This window comes from Gopherus evgoodei, chromosome 1 (assembly GCF_007399415.2).
Source record: "Gopherus evgoodei ecotype Sinaloan lineage chromosome 1, rGopEvg1_v1.p, whole genome shotgun sequence".
Taxonomy (NCBI): Eukaryota; Metazoa; Chordata; order Testudines; family Testudinidae; genus Gopherus; species Gopherus evgoodei.
Genome location: NC_044322.1, coordinates 267,619,932 through 267,642,107, shown reverse-complemented (window position 1 = coordinate 267,642,107; position 22,176 = coordinate 267,619,932). Strand labels below are relative to the sequence as shown.

Genomic DNA, 22,176 nt, shown 5'->3' with positions numbered 1-22,176 from the left:
AGGTCACTTTCAATGATGTTTTTCATGGTGACGCTTGGTTAGTGTCAGCCAACACCAGGGTGGAAGTGATCACTCTTCTTTAAAAGAGTCAGTTATTATGTTGTGCTTCACTGGCAGCGTTGAAACCAAATTTGTCTGTCTGGGTACGCAGAGCTGTCTGTGGGGGTTCCCCTCTGACTTAAAGAGACTGCTTACTGATTTCAAAGCGCTTGTGCTGTGGTTTTTAGGTAGCCATAGGGCAGCATGGCTAATCTTTATTATTAAAGTGGTTCCTTACCCCTTATTAAAAGGGACCGGCTAAAGCAGGGAGACTGATTCTAATTGGGTATGTACAAATTGCTCTTGCTAGAGCCTTCTGCTAGTGAAGCGTAGCATTTAGTATCCTGCTGCTATCTGTTGAGGCATTGCAGAAATGGAGCAGCAATACACAGGGGCTTTTAAAGGTTTGATTTCCCTTCCCTCCATCCAGATCACTGTGGATAAAGTTGCCTTCACTCTGGCACTGAACACACAGCTTAATTACTAGATAATGTGGCTGAAAAACTGATAGGTGGGGACCCTAAGCTATGTGAGCAGGGAAGCTAAGAATACCAGGTCAGACGCATCTTTAGGCAAGCAGAATAATGAACATTTTTCCCCCCTAATGAGAGACCATTAAATATGTACCATGTTTTGGAACAGGCCTTGCTGAGCTGCCACTGCAGCAAAAAGCAATGGCCGGGGGGGGGAGGGGGAGAAACACGACTTTTGAAGACTAAAGTGATCAAATCAATTACCATCAAGAATTTTAATGGTAATTGATAGCCTGTTTGCGTTAGGCAAAATAGTGGCAGCTTTGTTTCAGAGAAGTCACAGAAACTTGAGGAACTGTTAGAGAAGTTTTTTTACCTGAGTTCGTTGATGGTTGGGTTCTGTTTATTTAGACAGAGGAGCAATTTCAAGTGCTGTCCACTAAACACCTGCCATAAAGATATATATGTATGTATGTACATAAATGCACACGGGGCATGTGATAATGTGCTAGACAGAAAAACTACTTACTTCACATCTCTGCTTCCTTCCTTCAAAATCTGCAAAACAGCACTAAATAATGATAACTGACTCTCATACAGTGCTTCTCTTCAGTAGATCTCTAAGAGCTTTACAAAGGCAATTAGTATCATGAGCTCTGCTTTGCTGATATGGGATTTGGAGGGACAGAGATGTTTAGAGACTTGCCTGAGGTCACCTGGCAAAACTGCTGATCACATGGGTCCTAAGAAATTAGAGTTGGCCAAATTATTCATTGCAAATGCTTGGGGCTAGGTTGAGACTTGGACTATGCACCCGTGCAAGGGAGTAGGAACTCCTCTTACCTCACGACACAGCAACCCAGACCTCAGGGTCTCAGATGAGTAGGGCTATGTGCCTTTTTAGTTCTTCCATGGAGCAGGTGGGTAGGAACAGTGGATGGAGGGTTGGCTCCACCTCCTTATTGGCTAGTGCCACAATGGGCTGCTGGTATAGGCCAGCTGTAAGTAACTACCACGAGGGGGAAAAGAGGAGTTGGGGGAGGAGTTGTGACTCAGGCCTGGTCTACACTACACATTTAACTGAATTTAGCAGCGTTAAACCAATTTAACCCTGCACCCGTCCACACAACGAGGCCCATTATAGCGATATAAAGGGCTCTTTAAACTGGTTTCTATATTCCTCCCCGATGAGAGGAGTAGTGCTGAAATTGGTATTGCCATGTCGGATTAGGATTAGTGTGGCCGCAAATCGACGGTATTGGCCTCCGGGCGGTATCCCACAGTGCACCACTGTGACCACTCTGGAAAGCAATCTGAAGTTGGATGCAGTGGCCAGGTACACAGGAAAAGCCCCGCGAACTTTTGAATTTCATTTCCTGTTTGCCCAGCGTGGAGCTCTGCTCAGCACGGGTGGCCATGCAGTCCCAAATCCAAAAAGAGCTCCAGCATGGACCGTATGGGAGATACTGGATCTGATCGCTGTATGGGGAGACAAATCTGTTTTATCAGAGCTCCGTTACAGAAGACGAAATGCTAAAGCATTTGAAAAAAATCTCCAGGCTATGAACAGAGTCCACAGCACAGTGCTGTGTGACAAGCGTAACGGAAAGCCAAAAAATCAAATGGATGCTCATGGAGGGAGGGAGGAGGTACTGAGGACTCCAGCTATCCCACAGTCCCCACAGTTCCGAAAAGCATTTGCATTCTTGGCTGAGCTCCCAATGCCTGTAGGGTCAAACACATTGTCCGGGGTGGTTCAGGGTATATCTTGTCAATTTACACCCCCCCCCTCGGTGAAAGAAAAAGGAAAAAAATCGTTTCTTGACTTTTTTCAGTGTCACCATATGTCTACTGCATGCTGCTGGTAGACGCAATGCTGCAGCACTGAACAGCAGCATCCTCTCTCACCCTTCCCCGGTACAGTGCAGAATGACTGATAGCTGTCCTAATCATCATCTCGTGAGGGCTCTTGGCTGGCCTCAGGTGAGGTTGGCCGGGGGCGCCTGGGTAAAAATAGGAATGACTCCCGGTCATTCCTGGCAGATGGTACAGAACGGCTGGTAACCGTCTTCATCATAGCAACTGGGGGCTGAGCTCCATCAGCCCCCACTTTCATGTCTAAAGAAAAGATTCTGTACTGCCTGGACTATCATAGCAGAGGGATGCTGGGCTCCTCTCCCCCCCACCTTTTAATGTTCTGCCTGGACTATCATAGCAGCTGGAGGCTGCCTCCCCCTCATTTTATCTCACTAAAAAGTCAGTGTTTCTTATTCCTGCATTCTTTATTACTTCATCACACAAATGGGGGGACACTGCAACGGTAGCCCAGGAGGGTTGGGGAGGAGGGAAGCAACTGGTGGGGTTGTTGCAGAGGCACCCCCTAGAATGGCATGCAGCTCATCATTTCTGCAGGATCTGACACGGAGAAGCTGTGCTATCTGGTACTCTAGTACACTTGCCCCATATTCTAGGCAGGACTGACTCTATTTTTAGATAAAACATAAAGGAAGGAATGACTCAGGGAGTCATTCCCATTTTTGTCTTTGCGCCACTGGCCGACCTCAGCAAAGGCCAGCCAGGAGCACCCATGACAGCAGCAGACAGTACAGAACGACTGATAACCATCATCTCATCACCAATTTACACTGGCACAGCAGACAGTACAGAACAACTGATAACCATCTCTGCTACCTTGCAAAGGCAAATGAATGCTGCAGTACTGCCTCTGTCAGCGGCATCCAGTACACATATGGTGAGAGTGACAAAAGGCAAAATGGGCTCCATGGTTGCCATGCTATGGTGTCTGCCAGACCAATCCAGGGAAAAAGGGCGTGAAATGATTGTCTGCCGTTGCTTTCACAGAGGAAGGAATGAGTGACAACATTTACCCAGAATCACCTGCGACACTGTTTTTGATTCATCATGCATTGGGATCTCAACCCAGAATTCCAATGGGTGAGGGAGACTGCAGGAACTATGGGATAGCTACGGGATAGCTACCCACAGTGCAACGCTCCGGAAATCGATGCTAGCCTCGGTACATGGACGCACACTGCTGAACTATTGTGCTTTGTGTGGCTACGTGCACTCAACTTTAAACAATGTTTTACAAAACTGGTTTATGTAAAATCGGAATAATCCCATAGTGTAGACATACCCTCAGAGGGGACTCTGACTCACAGTGCCTCCCGGGGCTACTCTTGGGGTCGTGCAAATCACACACCACTCTTTTGCTCAGGGCTGTACCTAACGTCAGAATCTAGCCTGTGATGACTTTAGCCCTTATCTTCTGCTTGGCTGCAAAGAGTTCACGGTGCCGCTAATTCCTACAAACGTGCTGGAGCACTGGAGTGTTTGTGAAATGTTTGGAGCGAGTATTCAGTCCACCGTCGGACGTCATTACCTGAGCTTTGTGACTGGTTGCCTCCATCACACAGTATTGTTTCTGTGCCCCAATTGGATGACCAAAATGGTTGTAAGCTGCTTCCAGCCAGAGAGAATTTGGGTTTGTTACATCAATAATTTCCTTTCTTGCGTCAATAAATATCAGCTACAGGCTTGAACTTTGCTTTCTGTGAACATCTGTGTAAGTCAAATGTTGGTCCTGAGGATGCTCACAAACAATGGCTAATAAAGTGATAACAACAGGCTAAATCAAATAATGGTTTCCAGTCTGGCAAACAGATTTTTACACTGTTCAGCCAGCTCTGTAGGAAACACACTGTTCACGCAGGGATGGAAGCTATTATTGGGGGCCTCAGACAGATCCTTCACTACCTTGTTCTTGCTAGTTGTTATTACTCGCACCTGGAAACCTTTACACATGGGGCACACTTGCTTACATTGCTGTCTCAGTCAGGGTCCCTGCTTCCTCCTCTGCACTTTGATTCTGTCATTAACTTGTTATGTAGCCTCTGCTCTTGCCTGATTATAGGCTAAAACTCTTGTGAAAAACAACAGAGAAAAGACGTGCCCTCAATTTCAAAGTGGAAGTATTAAAAGCCCAAATCCTGGTGTTGTGATTGAAAGTTCTCAGACTAGCTTGCAAAAACCAATAAAAAACTCAGAAGACCTTCGAGATAAATTTATCAAAAACACCCTTAACCTACAAATGGTCCTATTATCAGGAGCCTATTGCCCTATAGCCTCTGGAAAATGTCCTCTATAAGTGTACCATGTTAGGAAAATGGGGATTGGAGGAGGGAAGTACCGAACCCTTGCTTAATGGTCTCAGTTTTTAAAAACCGTGTTAAAAAACCCCCAAAACTACATTTACGATATTGAGCAGCTCTGTCTACCTGTTTGCATGCTTCAGTGCCCACTGGCATCACTGAGAGTCGCTCGTGCATGTGCTGAGAAGCGAGAAGGGCGAATTTAGCCTTAGTGCTTTCTATTAAATAGGCAGGAGGAGTAGTTAAAAGCAGCATTACCCTTGTGAGAGTGAGAAGAAAAAGCACTAGCTTCCAACAGCTCCCAGCTGTACACCCAACACCACATGGAAATATGAATATCACATTGCTACCTGTATATGTGAGTGCTACACATTAAGAACAAATATAATGCAGGAATTATATTGGTCTGCAGGGAACTAGTGAGCTAAACAGTGGCAACAAAATGTACATATAAACATTTACTCTTTGCTTCCCTGTTTGCCCTGTTCATTAGGAATTGCTCCCTTTTGTTCAGCGAGGTGGGGTATTGGTTTTGCCCTGGTCCCAGATCCTTTGGCTCTGGTAAGCAGTGTAGTGTATGCTGGCTGGACAATATTTATTTGGGATTGGAATGGTTTGCAATATTTTATTGTCGGATACTTTGTTGTGGCTGGACGAGCGCTTTACACATTTATTAAATATATGAATGTCTTAATAAAGTTCTGGTTTTAGAGTGAAAAACTATGACGTCACAGATGTTTCTGAAATTGGACTGTGTGATCCAGGAAGGGCGGAAACTACAGATGATGAGGTTTGGGAATTTGAATAATACGCTTAAGCTGCAAGGTAAAGAAATGGTCTGTGTCTGACATCAGTGCGGACACTGAGATTTCTTAGAACGTAAGCTCTTTGGGACTGGGCCCATCTTTTTGTACTGTCTTTGTACAGTGCCGTGCACACACAGTGAGGTCCTGCTCCATGACTGGCAGAAGCGGCTCTATGTTTTTTGCCATCCCAAGCACGGCAGTCAGGAGGCTTTCGGTGGCGCGCCTGCGGGCGGTCTGCAGGTCATGCAGATTTGGCGGCATGCCTGCGGGAGGTCCGCAGTTGCTGCGCCATTGGCTTCCCCACCGCCGAATTGCCGCCAAAGCCATGGGACTGGTGGACTTCCCTCAGGCGTGCCGCTGAAAGCCGCCTGCCTGCCACCCTTACAGCGAATGGCAGGCTGCCCACCGTGGCTTGCCACCCCAGGCACGCGCTTGCTGCGCTGGTGCCTGGAGCCGCCCCTGATGACGGGGGTTAGTAGGTGCTATGGTAATATGCTATGATAAACAAATTTTTATGCGTGATAGAAATCCATTCAAGTGTGTGTATGTGTGACTCTACACAAAAATTCAGAATACTTTTCAGTTTAAATAAGAAAGTCAGAATTATCATCATTCAATAGTAACTCTAAAATGGCTCCCCTTTCCAACCAACATATAAGGACCACGCAGAGATGATGCAAAATATGGCAGGATCAGTTATTCAAAGTGACATGTAAGGATCGTGCCTAGTGAAGGCGCCACTTACATATTCCATGCTTGATCTTTGAAGTATGCATTCATGTGATTGTCCACTTACCAGCCCTGTGGCAACCCACACAAAACTTCAGGAGGTGGCTTGTACTACCCATGACAGAGCTGCTTTGCAAAATTTGATGAAAAAATAAAATAAAATAAAATAAAACACATCTGTACAAATGAAAAATCACTGCTGACTGGTTCAGTGGGTATCTGTTAAGATTTTTAGCCCGACTTCTCCATGGTTAGGCTGCTGTGAGCAGATCAACCCTGTTCTCAAGTCCTTCTGGTGGCTACCAGTCAGCTTCCACCAGCTTCCACCACTGGTTTAAGGCTGTGATCCTAATCTTCAAAGCAAATCGTGGACCAAACACCGGCTTCATCAAAGATTAAATTATAATCGATGAACCCCCGTGAAAACTGCACTCCTCTGGGACAATGCAGCTCACAAAGCCCAGGACAAGGTAGGTGAGAGCTGCGGACAAAGGGTTCTCCCTCGAGGGGATCCAGTAATGGAACCGTACAGGAGACTAGCAACTCTAGAGTCTGATAGTCTTTAGGAACTGCTGCAAAACTCCTCTCTTTGAAAAGACCTTTCCACCATAAGAATGACACTTACAATATGGACACCCTTAATGTCCCCCTCAGCCCCACAACTTTGCAGCCCCTCCCCGCACTGAGGAGGCACTAGGACCCAGGTGGTGTCTCTTTCCCACCCTCATGTGGGCTTGGGAGAAAGCTATAAAGGAGCCAGCCAGAGACTCAGGTTGGTTAAGGGCAGAAGCAGCCAAAGCAAGCACCCTGGTTTGTTCCTTGGCCATTCTGAAAACTCTGTACTGGTCTGAGTGGACTTTCTCCGCCCTGTGCTGATTGGCTGTTTGCTCCAACCCTTCCCTTCCCCCACAGCCTCTCCATCTCAGTTTCACTCCACACCTGCCTCTTTTACACTCTTCTCCCGGGCCCTGTCCTCCTCAGCTGCCTTCCCTTCAGTTTTCTTTCCTTTTAGCTGATCCCCTCCGAAGTAAAGCCACAAAAATAAAAACATGGCACTAATCTGACATTTGCCACTATCACATTGCTCACTCCGCCTGTGTGTTCTGCCCCTTCCCACACCCTGCCTCTGCCTTGTCTCAGGACTGGCACTAGGGGTTTTAGCGCCCTAGGCGCACAGCAATTTCGCTGCCCCATGCGCTGGTCCCGTGCTCCGGTGGAGCTGCCACAGTCGTGGCTGCGGGAGGTCCACTGGAGCAGCGCGAGCAGCCAACTGTCCGCAGGCACGACTGCGGCAGCTCCACCTGAGCCGCGGAGCAGCCGATCGTCCGCAGCCACGACTGCGGCAGCTCCACTGGACCCGCCTGCTGCCCCCTCCGGCAAAACGCCGCCCACCAATAATCCTGGCACCTTAGGCGATTGCCTAGGCTGCCTAAATGGAAGTGCCGGCCCTGCCTGAGATTGGAAGCTCTTCAGAGCAGGGACTGTCTACTTGTCTGTGTTTCTGAAGAGCCTAGCACAGTGGGACCCCATTCTTGGTTGGTCCTCAGGCACTGTCATGATATACATGCTTAATAATAAGACCCCAACACAGCATGACCCAAAATAAATAAACAAACAACATCTTAAAAAACAAACAAAAACCCTACCTCAAGTAGAGTTATCATCTTGGAAAGGGAGAAGTGCCAAAGACTCCATGAAGCCTCCTGAGCACTGTGCCATTGTTATCAATTTTACATGGGAGGTGCTCAGATCCTGTGGTGATGGGCTGCAGTATGAAACCTTAAGGTAGACAGACAGGCAGAAACCTTGTTCCCTTTTTGTAATGTAACATAGGAGACTAGGACCAAGTACTGCTACTCTCACACTGTTGGGCTAGTTTTCCTGGGGGAGATTTAAATGTCTCTTGGAATGAACAAATGAACCAACTAACTAATCTCCTCGGTGTTTTCCCTCTGAACATTAAAATTACGGATTTCAGCTCACACACATGAGGAGGTAGAAGAAAAAGCTCCACAGCAGCATGAACTCCATCACTTTGCCCATTTTGGGCCAAATTGTTCTCCTGTCCTGGGTGAGGGGAGAACTGTGGGTGATGCTGAGCCACTGAAGCAACTCCTACGCCATCCTGCATCCATAGTCAGTGCAAGAGGCATGGCTGGAAGAAAGGAATGTGACAAGGTTGTCCCTGTGCCCCAGCCATCTCCAGTCCTGTAGCCAGCACAACTTAGAGAGACCTTCAGACTGCTCTACCCTGTGCCAGAAGTCTTGCCCAGCAAAGAACAGCACCAGAATCAAGGATGCAATGGTGGCTTGAAGTCATCTTTACTCTGCTGGACATCTGCACTAAGTGCTCTTTTGTGGCAGCAAAGGATTGGGTCCACAGTACATACTTAACAGACTAATAAATAATTACAACACTGAGCCTGTTCATCCACTGCCTTGCAGTTTTGCGTGGATGTACATGGTCACACAAGGCACCGGAGAACCAAGCCCAGTATGTGTAAGGAATTCAGCAAATGCCATACTGGGTGAGACCCCAAGTCCATTCAGCCCGTATCCCTCCTTTGGCAGCGGCTGAGTTAGCATGGGAAACTTAACTTAATCATTTCTTGACTTTAGTGTGGTTAAATCCATAACCGTAACAATGCATTATTTAAGGGACAAATCTCAAGGGTCTTACACAGCCAAAGCATTGATTTAAATCAATGGGGGTTTGTCTGAGTCAGCCTGAATTAAAACAGAGGTAGGAGCTCAGGATTTGAATTTATTCAGTAGAGCTGTGTCAATTTACAGCAGAACGCTTGTCCCACTTGTATTTCAGTTTTGTATTAGAACCATTGCACTCCTGGCCTGTTTTGATAACTGTTTATAGTTGCACATACCCCAATACCAGTTATTTATCATTTCACAAAGAGCCACTGCTATCAGCATTTACACATAGCACAGGCAGCTCTAAAGCAGGGCCTTTCCCTATCATGTCACTTTATAGAATATCAGGGTTAGAAGGGACCTCAGGAGGTCATCTAGTCCAACCCGCTACTCAAAGCAGGACCAATCCCCAGACAGATTTTTGCCTGCAATCTCTAAGTGGCCACCTCAAGAATTAAATTTACAGCCCTGGGTTGAGCAGGCCAATGCTCATACCACTGAACTATCCCTCCGCCTCAGAGTCCACTAGCTCAGCTACTAGTGCAAACTGTTCAGAAAAAGCACTGTGGAATTTTTCACATAGTAAGCAATGCAACAAAGTCAGTCACATTATAACTGGCATCCAGCGGAGTGGTTAGCAAAATTAAGAGAGCTGTCAATGTAGTAATTCTAACATATCTGGTCCCAACCTCCAGGATATGAAATCGATGGATAGGAAATCACTTTTCTCCACAGTGGGGAGAACTGGGCTCTCATAAAGGAATATTCTATCTGTTTTGCTCACTCCAGCAGTCTCGTCACTGTAAGTAAACTGTAATAAGGTTATAATTCTATTTATTATAAATGACCCAGTATTTCTAACCCCTTATTGGCAGTAGCCATCTTGTGAGACAGTTTTATCACTTGTAATGCTGTGGTGTGATGAGTTTGTAGCAAAACAAGTGCTCACTCCAGACTCAGGATGCGTTTAGGGTTCTGTTGCAGGCATCAGCCTCTAGTCCGTGAATGTGATACTGATCATACAACCCCATTATCCTCTTTCTCCCTCAATGCCCCCACAGCTTACCTTTAGAAGTGGCTTGATATTTCTCTCTCTCTCTCATACAGACACACACATACAGCTGCTTATTGGGGCCTGGTGGCAACCTTCCCAGATTATCAGGGAGTTCTGGGAAATAGGGTCTTTTGGGTGGGGTCCCAGGTAAGGATTAGTGTCTCCCAAATCAAAGGCTCTTCAGGGGACAGGAAGTGCATGCCCACTCCCACAGGGCAGCAGGACCAGAGGACCCCTCCCCTGCCGGCGTTCCTGCTACCAGTGCTGTTGCAATGAGTTGAGATGCAGAGAGATGATTCAGAATCCTTGGCATTGTAGCTCGTGAACCCCTGAGGATTCCCTAGCTACCACACACTGGGGATTATTGGGAGTACCAGCTGCTGCATTGTGAGGTAATCCCTAGTGGCTGCCTAGCTACTGTGTCAAAAGCCTGCTCCAAAGCCTGCTGAAGTCAATGTCAGTGGAATGGAAGTGCAGTGGATATTGGATCTGACTCTAAGGATGGTGGGTCTACACTTAGTGGACCTTGCCTGTCTGCCTTTCCTAGAGACACTGTTACTGCGTAGGGGAGCAACCACCTCTAAAGAGGGAGCTTCTAGGCCATAGTTGAGGGCAAGAGAAGATGGGGGAAGGCCACCAGCCCCTCCTCCCTAAAAGACTATACAGCTAAGTGCAGAAAGAGTTCCTGGGACCTTTCGGTATGCGTGTACAGTTATGGGGTGGGATTTTCTACAAAATCCAACCTCTCAAGTGAACCTGCTAAGGCTGATGCAGTGCTATCCCCTGTGAAAATGGATCCTGTCGAGCCTAATTTGTATACACCAGACATTCCAGTGGCCTCCATTAGAATCCTTTCGCTGCCTACGGTGGGTTTCTACAGGAGGATATGTAGCTGCAGGAACCCCTAGTCCCAGGAAGTGGCAGACCAGTAGACCCACTGCTCTGTTCCAAAACCCAGTTACAACTGAGATCAGAAGGCCTTAGTTTAAAATCTCCATCAGGAATTCCCACAAGGGTAACCCACACCAACTGTCATCTGAAGTGTCTGGCTAGCTCTAATCGTTTCTGACACTGGTAGCAATCAGTTTCCTGCTTTAATAGTGGTTTAATGTCAGCAGCAGAACGCTAATCTTGTGTGACTAAAGGAGAGATGGTGCTGAACTGGAATGCTGGACCAGAGCCCCCCGTTAGCTTTGGGGAAATTTGATGCCACCTCAGCATCTAGACATTGCAGTTTAGCTTTCCCTCTAACTGACAGAAATATTTATTTTTAACCACTCAGAGTGAGTTCTTCCTGTGGGCATTAAATCAGTACTAGTGAGACAGAAATTGGCTCGCAGCTTCCACCACTGGGCTCTCCCTACACTGCCCCATTATAGCAAAATGGCCTTCTCTGGCAGGGAGTTGGTTACAAACTGTGGGCCTGATTCTGCTGTGCGCCACAGTCCATGGCAAAGCTCCCATTTAACGGAATGACAGCAGGAGCCAGCCCTTTCAATGGCCCGTCACAGTTTATTCTGTGAGAAGCATTTACCTTATAAACATTAGAATATGGGCTGAGAAAAATGAGTGGAATTTCAGTGATGCCAGCCCACAATCCTGCATCCCACAACTTCCCTGGCTTCACTCGTTCACACACAGGAACTAAAAAAATGCACAGTCCCCTGCACTGGCATTTTAAAAACACTGCACTGACTTTTTAGGACTATCCACATACCACACCTGAACTTCTCATTGCTGCTGCCTAGAACCAGCCCTTCCTTCTCTATTATATATGGACCTCAACTTTCTGGTCACACACTACCTAGTGTGCTAGGAGGAAATTGCAACTTGTTTACTAAGAAGATCAACGTTTCCCATACAGATACCTCCTACCCTAAAAATATGTGTAATGCACAAAGTCACCCTGCTATTGCAGAGCCATTGATTGCTCCTTGCTGCTGTCCATGGCCACTGAGGTTACTCCTTTAGCTCGAGTGGCAGAGCTCTGCTCTTGGGAACAAAGTTTCTAGGTTCTGACCCACCCAGGAGCTGATGTTATGGAAAAACTGTTGTGATGGCTAGTAATGGCTGACATTTAATGGTGACCCCTGTATGTAAGGCACCATAACCATTGTGATTTCAAGTACCCTTCCAAGAGGTAAGATCTGAGTGTACTCACCATGGAGTGGATGGTCTTCTGGGAAATCACACAGCTGAGCTTCCTCTTCCTCATGTTTTCTCTTGCCTCCTAAGTGCTCATGTACCTCATCTTCACTAAGAAAGGCAGTTGGGCTTGCATCCAGGGCAGTGGGTCTTCTGCAGTGAACTGGCCCCATTGCACTGGCCTTGGCCACAAGTGCAGAGGGTGAGGCTGAGTGAAGCATCTTTGCTGAAGGTAAAGCATTGTCTGATTTCCACATGCTGCTGGCATCTGTGAAGAGCATGGTACATGAGTGCTTTGTGTTAGGGATGGGCACCCTCCACTTCTGTTTCAGTGAAAGCCAGAAACATGGGCACTTAGTTCAGACCAGCAAGTGAGCAGGAAGAGAGGTGAGAAATCTGAACTAGTCAAGGTAGACATTGGTAGGGATAGGCTTGTACCTGCTGAACTGTGGAGCAATGCTAGAACTACATGTTCCATTGGCATTTTCGTTGTGAATACAGGTTCAGGTGAAGCTTTGAGACCCAAGGAACCAGCCACTCTTTTCTACTATACTCCACCCCTTCAACTTTCCAGGCCCCATGGTTAGATTTTCAAAAGAGAACCCTGCGTTAGGGCTAGGTGGTCACAAGTTCTCAGCTCCCAGTGAGGAATCTTAATAGGTGGCCAGTTTTTCAAAAGAGGTCAGCATGTTGGAGGCAGCGTTGTTTTGAAAAACTGTCATCACAAAGGAAGCTGTTGGATACCAAGCAGTTTCGATGAACCATATTTAGAGTTTAGAGGTACCTAAATGGGAGTGGATAGGGTGACCAGACAGCAAGTGTGAAAAATTGGGATGGTGGTGGGGGATAATAGGAGCCTATAAGAAAAAGACCCCAAAATCGGAACAGTCCCTATAAAATCAGGACATCCGGTCACCCTAGGAGTGGAGCTCATTTGAAAATCTGCTTCCAATTGGGGGTACTGTGCTCTTGAACACCAGGCCCTGAACTCTTTGGAAACTTCAAATGCACATTATGTGAGCATCAGGGCCGGCTTTATGACCCGCGGGGCCCAATTAGAATACTCAGCGGCAGGGCGTCCGCTCTGTATTTTCCGCGGCTCCGAAGGATCCTCCACAGCCAAAATGCCGAAGACCCCCAGAGCAGACCTTCTGCTGCCAAAATGCCACCAAAGACCCCCGGCGTGGGGCACCTTTAGGTGCGGGCGCGGTGCCCTCTTTGGTGCTGGGCCTGATTCTGGGGAATCGGGTGAATCGGCTTAAAGCCGGCCCTGGTGAGCATCTTCCTGATTTATGAGGTAACTACCTGCACAGCCTCATCTGTCCAGAAGGGGTGCTGTAGAGCTGTGTAAGTTTTGTCTTTGACCTCGCTGCTCCTCATCCACACACCTCCAGCAGCCTTGAACTGAGCGTGAGTCCGGAATTTACATTAACTCTGCACTGCTGGTAGCCCATCACTCTGGATTCTGGTCAAGATTTTGTCCCATTATCAAGCTACCCCTGTATATTGTACCTTTCCTGTTTCAGCATCTGAGCTGACAGCGAAATGAGGTTGTGCTGAATTTTAATCTGGTCTAGCTAGGTGAGGCTGTTCCCACAGCAATATACTTTTCACCTGACTATTTGCATGGAAAGAAAATTTGGCTTTTAATATGTATTTTCTTTCTGTCCTTGACAAAGTACCTAAAGCTTTAGGCTTTGTGGAGTTTCACTTTGAATACGTTTTACTCTGTTCTATTGATAATCACCCACACAGTGGCGATAATTATATCATCTTGAGACAAAGGGCCAAGACACAATGACTTCAATGGGAGTTGCACAAAAGTATTAGAGGGCAGAAACTGATCCAAAGAAAATACGGTCAAAAAAGCATTGGAAATTACCCAAAGCTTCTTAGCAACAAGGGACAATTGTTCAAATGTTATCTTTTCAAATGATCACAAGTCTTTGCAGAGACTTCTACAGAAAATCAAATACAGCCCAAGCATATTGACCTTTAGACCCTGGTGCAAGGTCCATCTCTTCTCTCAAACCTGGTAGGGAGGGAAAGGGGAGCACTGTGTGGGTTGATGTTTACTTCCTTCCTTTGTGGACCTTGGAGATTCTTGACGTTGGTGATTAAAATTAGTCTTTTTTTTAAAAATAGACTAATTAAAAAGCTTGTTTCTCTCAAAAACAGAAGTTGGTCCAATAAAGGATATTACCTCACCTATCTTGTCTCTCTATTTTTTAAGGTAATTTTATGCAAACAGGAAGGATGATCCAGTGGCTAGTAGGACATAGAAGACCGGCTTCAAGTCCCTGCCCTGCCAAAGATTTCCTTGTGACCTTGGGCAAATCATCTAGCCCACCTTTCCAGATTACTGTACCCCTTTCAGGAGCCTGATTTGTCTTGCGTACCTCAAGTTTCACCTCACTTAAAAACTTCTTGCTTACAAAAGTGTCACAGCATGCTGATACTGAAAAATTGCTCACATTCTCATTTTTACCATATCATTATAAAATACATCGATTGGAATATAAATATTGTACTCACATTTCAGTGTATAGTATATAGAGCAATATAAACAAGTACACCTCCACCCCGATATAACGCGACCTGATATAACACAAATTTGAATATAAAGTGGTAAAGCAGTGCTCCGGGGGTTGGGGGGTGCACTCCGATGGATCAAAGCAAGTTTGATATAATGCAGTTTCACCTATAATGGGTAAGATTTTTTGGCTCCTGAGGACAGTGTTATATAGGGGCAGAGGTGTATGAAATTTTAGTTTGCACTGACGTCACTAATGCTTTTTATGTAGCCTGCTGTAAAACTAGATGACCTGATGTACCCCCTGAAAGACGTCTACTCCTGGCTGAGAACCACTGATCTAGCCTCTCTTTCCCATCTGTAAAATGGGGACAATATCACTTCCCTACTTTACATGGGTGTTGTGAGGAGAAATCCATTAAAGCTTTTGAGGTGTTCCAACTAGAAGTATCTAAGATAGATCGATTCACTTGGGGGGGAGGGAGGAGCAGTTAAAACATTTTATAACTAACATAATACAGTAAACTTCTATTTCACATGCTGCTCCATCCTTTAGTCTTTCACGCACAAAAGATCACAAAGCACTTCACTGAAATGCTCAGATACCACAGAGATGGGCATGATATATGGACCTCAATAGAATAATCATAGGCCAAAGAGGAGAAAGACTCAGAGGAAGAGAGTGACAGATAGCGGGAAGAACACCCTTATTTGTGGAAACTGGAGGAAAAGACTGTGCAGGCAGGGAACAAGCCATTGTGAGATCAGAGAGGCAGAATGGGGTAGAATTAAGCATACAGAGAGTTTGGAAAAATCAAAGGAGTAGTTTTGCAGTAGGATTGAAAATGGAGAGGCAGTTACTAGGAAAAGAAGGGTGGAGGGAAGAGGGCTAATATCCTGTCTGTAGGAACAGAGCTGGCACTTAAAAGACCTGGGTTCTGTTCCCACCTCTGCTGCAACTTTTATTGTGACTTTGGTGTTCCTATTATTTGGTAATGCTTCCTAGAAGGAGCAAGCAGTCTGGCTGAAGAGGTGGCAGCATTCAGAACAGCCAATTTTTGTAGGGAATATTCATGAGAGAATTTCAAAAAGTATTTATGAATTTGAGCTAGGGAGAAATTTTCTTTGGCGAAGGCAGCTTTTTGCTGCAGGGATGGTGACATTTCAGCCTGGCACAACCTGAGAGGAGCATTAGTCATGTGCAGAGAAATGGCCTTGACAGCTGGCTCAAAACAGCCTCTCCGTCCTGGCTTTCATTCTCACAGCAAGTGATGGTGAAATATCGTCGGGAAACCATTTTTGTCAGCAATGTTGCTAACTGTGGCGGGAGGGTTGTGGGTTTTTTTTCCTCCTGATTCTATATCTAACTATATAAAAAAGTGCTTTTTATGGATTGGGTGATTTGGCAATATTGAACAGATGGTAGCTACTCAGTTACATGCCTTGATCTAGCCTCTCCTCTGCAATAAACTGGGTGGAGTGCAGTTATGGGTGAGGTAAAACAACCAACATATACAAGTTTCTCAGGACAGAGGCAGTGAGTTCCTTGACCCTGATTGGGGACTTTGGGCACTATAACAATACACGCATAGTACCAATATTACTGTTTCTGCTACTATTACTAATTCCCCAGACCCAAACTCTCCAGGCCGAACTGTCTTGGCAAGACAAAAAAGTTCCCAATATTGGAATGCTGCTGCCAGAAGTACAGGACAAACCTTTATTTCAGGCCTGCTTCCGCTCCTATTGAAATCAAGAGCCCATGAATGTCAGCAGAAGAAAAGTCAGACTGCCAATCAGCTCACCCACCATAAGAGGTAATAGGGTTCTCTCTTTCTGAATTAAAAGGATCCGACACACCAGTAGTTCTTGGAAAAGTTGTCTGACTCGTGGGAGCCTGCTTTGCAGATGAAACCCAGAGCTGTTTGGGGAAGTGTAGGAGCTGATCAGAGGGGAACATAGGGCTAATGACTGATGTTATTTGGTGCCCCTACAAAAGGTATGGTTACTCCATCTGTGCCCGGTGGGAGGATAGGGAGGGAGAAACTAAAGGCAAAAAAGTGGTAAACAGGATGAAACTGGCTTCTACTTCAGAGGCCTGCATCTTTAACTCCATAGGACTCTTTCAAACACATTCTCTGGCCAATTCCAATGTGCTTTGGATCCCATGCTGCAGTTAAGCGGCCATCTGGTGGGAATTTTTGCAAAGTAAATTCATTAAATCTAAGCACCGAGGAACCTGAGGGATGAAGAGCAGATGTTGCCTGATCCAAATCCCATGGAAGTCAACTGAAAGATTCCCATTAACTCCAGCGAGCTTTGAATCAGACTCACAGAGCCTAACATGCTGTGGGCAGGGTCTGTGGAAACTTTTCAAAAGGCCCTGGCAATGGATGGCATGCCTGAGCTGCAACATCCGTTTCTCTCCCAGAGACGCATTCCGACATAAGATCTGCTAACTCATCTCATTTCTGATCTACTGTATGCACTGTTATTCTGGTCCTGCTTGCCCCTCCAGCTCCTTTCTCCTTGCAGCTGCACCCTGACCTGCAGCACTTCTTACTTCCACTCCTAAGCGCTCTCACAGTTCCTTTAATGCCATTGATTCCTGACCTGCGCCTCTCCTGCCATTGCATGCCGCTTCTGCCAATACCCATTATGCTGACCTGCAAACCCCACTGCTGTTCCAATCCTGGAGTCTCCCTACTAGTTTCTCAGTGCACTGCAGTTCCCGCCTGACCAGCAGTAACCCAAATCAGGAGTGGGCTGGGTTATTATGTAACATGCCCCAGGCCGGTGTTATGTGGCCTAAGGTTGAGTGACTTTGATGAAACACAGTAATTATCCTGAAATGTACAGCCGAGGGTGTCACTGCTGTTATGAAATAAACCTTACATAGAAAAAACTGGTGGTTCTGCTGGAGAAGTGGAAGGGCAATTAACTCATGTATCTCCTTGGTGTTGTTAACGTGCATGCAATGTCACTGCCTGCCAATCAAAAGCTTCATTTCTGTCCTGCATTTTAAAGCCACTTGATCAAGGATGGCAGTGAAGTGGAACAAACAACACCAACAAACTCACTTGATATATTTATGTAGAGGAGGGAACATCTATATAATTTACATAGCTTGTCCATGTTTCAGTGATTAATTAGCTTGTGTGTGCATTGAAAGTATTAAGTAGTATCATTATTTAAAGTATATATTTTATATTGCCATAAACATATGGGTAATGCCATTAATTTAGCACACGACAGATGTGCAGACTCTATTATTGCTTTTCAGTAGTGGGCTGAAGAATCATCACATTCTTTCTCTCCAGCCACCTTCGGTTTCTAAGCTGATAAAATTTCCTCTGCTTGTGCTTGAGGTTTTTTTTTTTAACAAAAAGGAAAAACAAATTACAATTCATCAAGTCAAGGGATGGGCCTTGCTGTGCTGGCTTCATCATTTACAAGTCAAACTACTCGGCTGGAACTGTTTGGGGTGAAAATGTGTTTGTAGTGACATGCAGTAATGAAATCCCTGACATCCTTGGAGTCCTCTGCAAGGACTTGTCATAGCTAGTACTGGGATTTGACAAACTCAACAGGGATGCAAATTGAAACAGAGCTGGGTTACTCCAATGCCTGCCTCAGTTCCAGAGACGCCAGAGTTAAGACATAAAGGTCTAGTCTACACTGTGGAAATTGACTGTGTTGCATGTCCCACTTACAACACAGAACAGCCCAACATTGTTAAAATGGAGTTCAGCCCGGCTGTATGGATGGGACTGCATTGGTTTTTAAGCATGTTTCAGAACTGAGCTAAAGAACAGGCTTTAGCATGATTCAGGGCTATGGTTAGAGCAGGGTATGATGCTGGCAATTCTTTGGAAATCTATCACCTGTGCACTATAGCCAGTGGTATAGACAGTGGGGATGCTAATAGAGACAGGCCACTGGAGTTTTTACCACCATCGATGACAATGATAAAAAATTGGTGGCTGATTGACATTAGTGTTTCCACTGTCACTGGTGGAGCCGTACTGGTGGTCGAGCCATGACAGAGGACATCTCAGACGCTCACAGCAGAGATGCAGCCTGAAAGAGCAGATCAAGTTTTAACCAGGCCCGAACATGATAGATATTTTTGTGTAAAAGGGGCCAAAATTCCAGTGTACGATTGAGTTTAACTATTGTGTTAAGTATGGTTAACACTCAGCTGCAGCCAAACTGCATTCCAACACAGTTGGTCAACCAGTGTGGACAGAGGCAAAGTGTGTTAGGCTAGAACTTATTTTGTGAATATCATTCTAAATCCTTACCTAAGCCAGTTGTGCTGCCTTGGTTTGGTCCAGTTCACACTGGCCCTCCAAGATGTATTAAAACCTACTTTGGACCCAAAAGAGTGGAAACCTTGCTGGAGCACAGTTGTTATTTAGACCGTAAGTTCTTTGGGGGCCATGGAATGTCTCTTACTATGTGTCTGTACCGTGCTTAGTGCAGGGTTTCCCAAACAGGGGTCGCCGCTTCTGTAGGGAAAGCCCCTGGTGGGCCAGGCCGATGTGTTTACCCGTCTGCAGGTCTGGCCGATTGCGGCTCCCACTGGCCACGGATTGCTGCTCTCGGTCAGTGTGGGAGGCAGGAAGCGGCGGCCAGTAAGTCCCTCGGCCTGTACCGCGTCCAGCAGCTCCCATTGGCCTGGAGCAGCAATCTGCGGCCAGTGGGAGCCTGTGATCGACTGGACCTGCGGACGGGGCAGGTAAAAACACTGGCCCGGCCCGCCAAGGGTTTTCCCTACAGAAGCGGCGACCCCTGTTTGAGAAGCCCTGGCTTAGTGCAACAGGGCTCTGGCCCATGACTGGTATCTCTGTGTGCTATTGTATTACAAATAATAAATCATAATTATTAACCTCTGTTGTAAGGTGTGTCAATGGGGACAAACTACAGCTGGTCAAAAAAAGAGCTGTTTTTTGACAGAGAATTGGGTATTTATTTATTTTGGTGGAAAGTGGCTGCTTTCTGCAGAAAATTTCAACTTTTTGTCGAAAACCTGAACAATCAAAAATGTTGATTTTCAATCTTTTCAACGAAAAGTTAAAATTTTCTGCAGAAACAAAATAATCATTTCTGATTAGCTCTACTCCAAATGGACCAGAGTCAAGGAAATGAGAATTAAGAAGGCCAAGACACTTGCTGTTCTGCAGCACTGGAAGTATGCTTGTGTTTGCTGCTACCTAGTTCGCTCCAGGAGTTTATGAAGGAACCCATCTGTCTCCCATGATAAAGAGAGATTTTAAAGAAAAAGTGCTTTCTCTTCCTGATTTCTAGTAATTGACTCCCAACACCACTTAGCTACCTTTTCCTTACAGTCCATTGGTCCTGTTTGAATCTGGGCAGTTGGGTTTATCATGGCAAGACATCTGCATGGAATTTGGCTTTAAAGGAAAAAATCTGGTACTGGTATGCACCTGGTTGCATTAGGCCTGAATTTGGCCCTCAGGCCTTTTTAAAGGAGGAGGAGATGTTTATATGAAGTAAATAATAAGGAGGTTTTTTTGAGGTGAAAGGTCCCAGGGTATTTTATTGGGTTGTAATTTCCAGGTGTTCTTGGACTTCACACTGTTGCTATGCACAGGTCACATAGACCCAGGTCCCTCAAAGGTATTTGCATGGATAGCTCCCACTGAAATCAGGTGAGACTTCAAATCAATGGGAGTTAGGCATCTAAATACCTTTGAGGATCTCTCTTGCCTGTTCAAATAGTGCATCTCTCTGACCTGGGGCTCTGGAGACTTTGTGGCATACTGAATCCCTCAAAGGGGTGGCAGTAGGTGGCCATGGCTATAAGCAAAGTAATTCTCAAAATCTTTTTGGTTTCAAGTTAAGATTATATTCATATATGTGTATCAAATATGTTGGGCCTGACACTCTCCTGACCAATGAACTCCCAGATTCCTGCAAAGGCACAACAGTACAAATTCTACTTAGTCACACCAAACAACTTAGAAAGAGGGAAAGTTTTCATTAAGTAGTAGAAATGGTGCTTACCCAGGGCAAGTTCCAGCTGTAGTCCTGATCTCATGGCTGGAGCTGCTTTGGCATGGCTCCGGCTAGTCCTTGGTGTACTGTTTAGGCAGGTCCTAGCAGAGGGTTTCTTTAAGATCTCCTCAATAGAAAAAGACAGAGCAGGCTTCCCTCGACTGTCACATTCCCCTGAGTCACACATCTTCATCCCACTAGGAGGAAAGAAGACCAACTCCAAATCTCTTTTTGGGTGCAAAAGGGAAGAAAAAAGCCTCTCCCCTGAAGCACTCTCTGCTGCTTGCTTATTCCAAGAGCAATATAGGTGAGTGAGTGTATTCCTCTCCTTACCGGCGCCCTTCTGAACTAAATCAGTGGCAGAGGGAGCAATGGAGACCACTGGTGTTTGAGAGCACCCACACCCTCTCTTTCTGATCCAGGAGCCCACTTCAAGGCCAAGAATAACTCCTGAGTATCTAGCAAAGTAACATCAGATGACGATGGGGAAAAAAATCTAAACAGCCCCCAAACCGCTGCAGCTTTAAAGGATTCTGCACAATCTCATTGTAATCCCAGGATGAGGAGTGTTCCCTGCAGAGTCATGGCAAAAATGCCCAAGAAAGAGTCACTTCACTTAGGTGAATAATGTTTGTGAGGCGATTATCTTCCTTTTCGCTTTTCCACAAGAATCAGTTAGAAGTCCTAGTATCTTTTTTCTTGTACTAGTATGACTTGAAAAAATAACTGAATGCTAAGTCAATGCATTCCTTTGTGCCCAGTTACTAACAGGAGGGGCACAATGAAAACTTTCCAGAAATATTAGACCATCTCAGGCAGAGAGAAAAGGACTTTCCCCAGCCTGTAACTCGCAGGTTTACTGCTGCCCCTTCAGCCACAATCTTTGAGTCAGGTTTTCTCCTCGTCCAAACACAGAACCCTTTGAAACTTCTACATAGGCCCTTGTCAGCGTCTTCCCTTCAAACCAGCCACACCAGAAGGAGAAATCCCTGACAATCCGCCTGCACGAAAGTACTCTCCTTGTTCTCAGCTCTGGAGCAGGGTTGGTTGAGGAACCTCCCACGAGTTGTCTCCTCCTTCCAGCTGGGTGTCTAAACCAGGGGGAGAATTCCCTGGATAACGCTGAAGAGTTCCAGTTATTCCCCTCTGCCCCCTTCTTTGTTCTCATTAACCTTTATTTAACGAAGAATATGCAATTGGTCAAACTTTTTTTAACCTTGGTAAATCTTCCTGGGATTGCACCTTGCCTCTTACATTTTTCCGGGTCTGGCTCCCTTTTTCTGCTTGTTCCCCTTTTGTGTTTTCCTTATCTGTCTCCCATAATTATATCGACAGGCCCTTCCTTATTTGTCCAATGAACTGACAATCTTTGAGCTGATTTCCCATAATGCGATCCCTTGGTGGAGCTAAGACCAAAATTACTGTGTAACCAGGGGGCAATAAAACACATCTGATAAGATGAAAGACTTGCTTTTTCCAGGGATTCTGGAGACTGGGCAAGCAGCGAGGGCAGGGGGGAAAAGGGTGGTGGAAAGGCTCAGAATGCTGGGAAAGA

The 22,176-nt window shown here is 45.9% G+C and overlaps 1 protein-coding gene across 1 annotated transcript in view; it reads right to left on the bottom strand.

Moving 5' to 3' along the window:
• Positions 1–20,814, bottom strand: part of ISX (intestine specific homeobox) — a 41,421-nt gene extending 20,607 nt beyond the window's left edge. The window contains exons 1-2 of the mRNA XM_030553591.1: positions 20,631–20,814; positions 12,084–12,335 (exon numbers count right to left, since the gene is read on the bottom strand). Of these exons, the coding sequence (XP_030409451.1) occupies positions 12,084–12,335; positions 20,631–20,814 (436 nt within the window). The remainder of the gene's footprint in view (positions 1–12,083; positions 12,336–20,630) is intronic.
• Between the last annotated feature and the right edge of the window lie 1,362 nt (positions 20,815–22,176).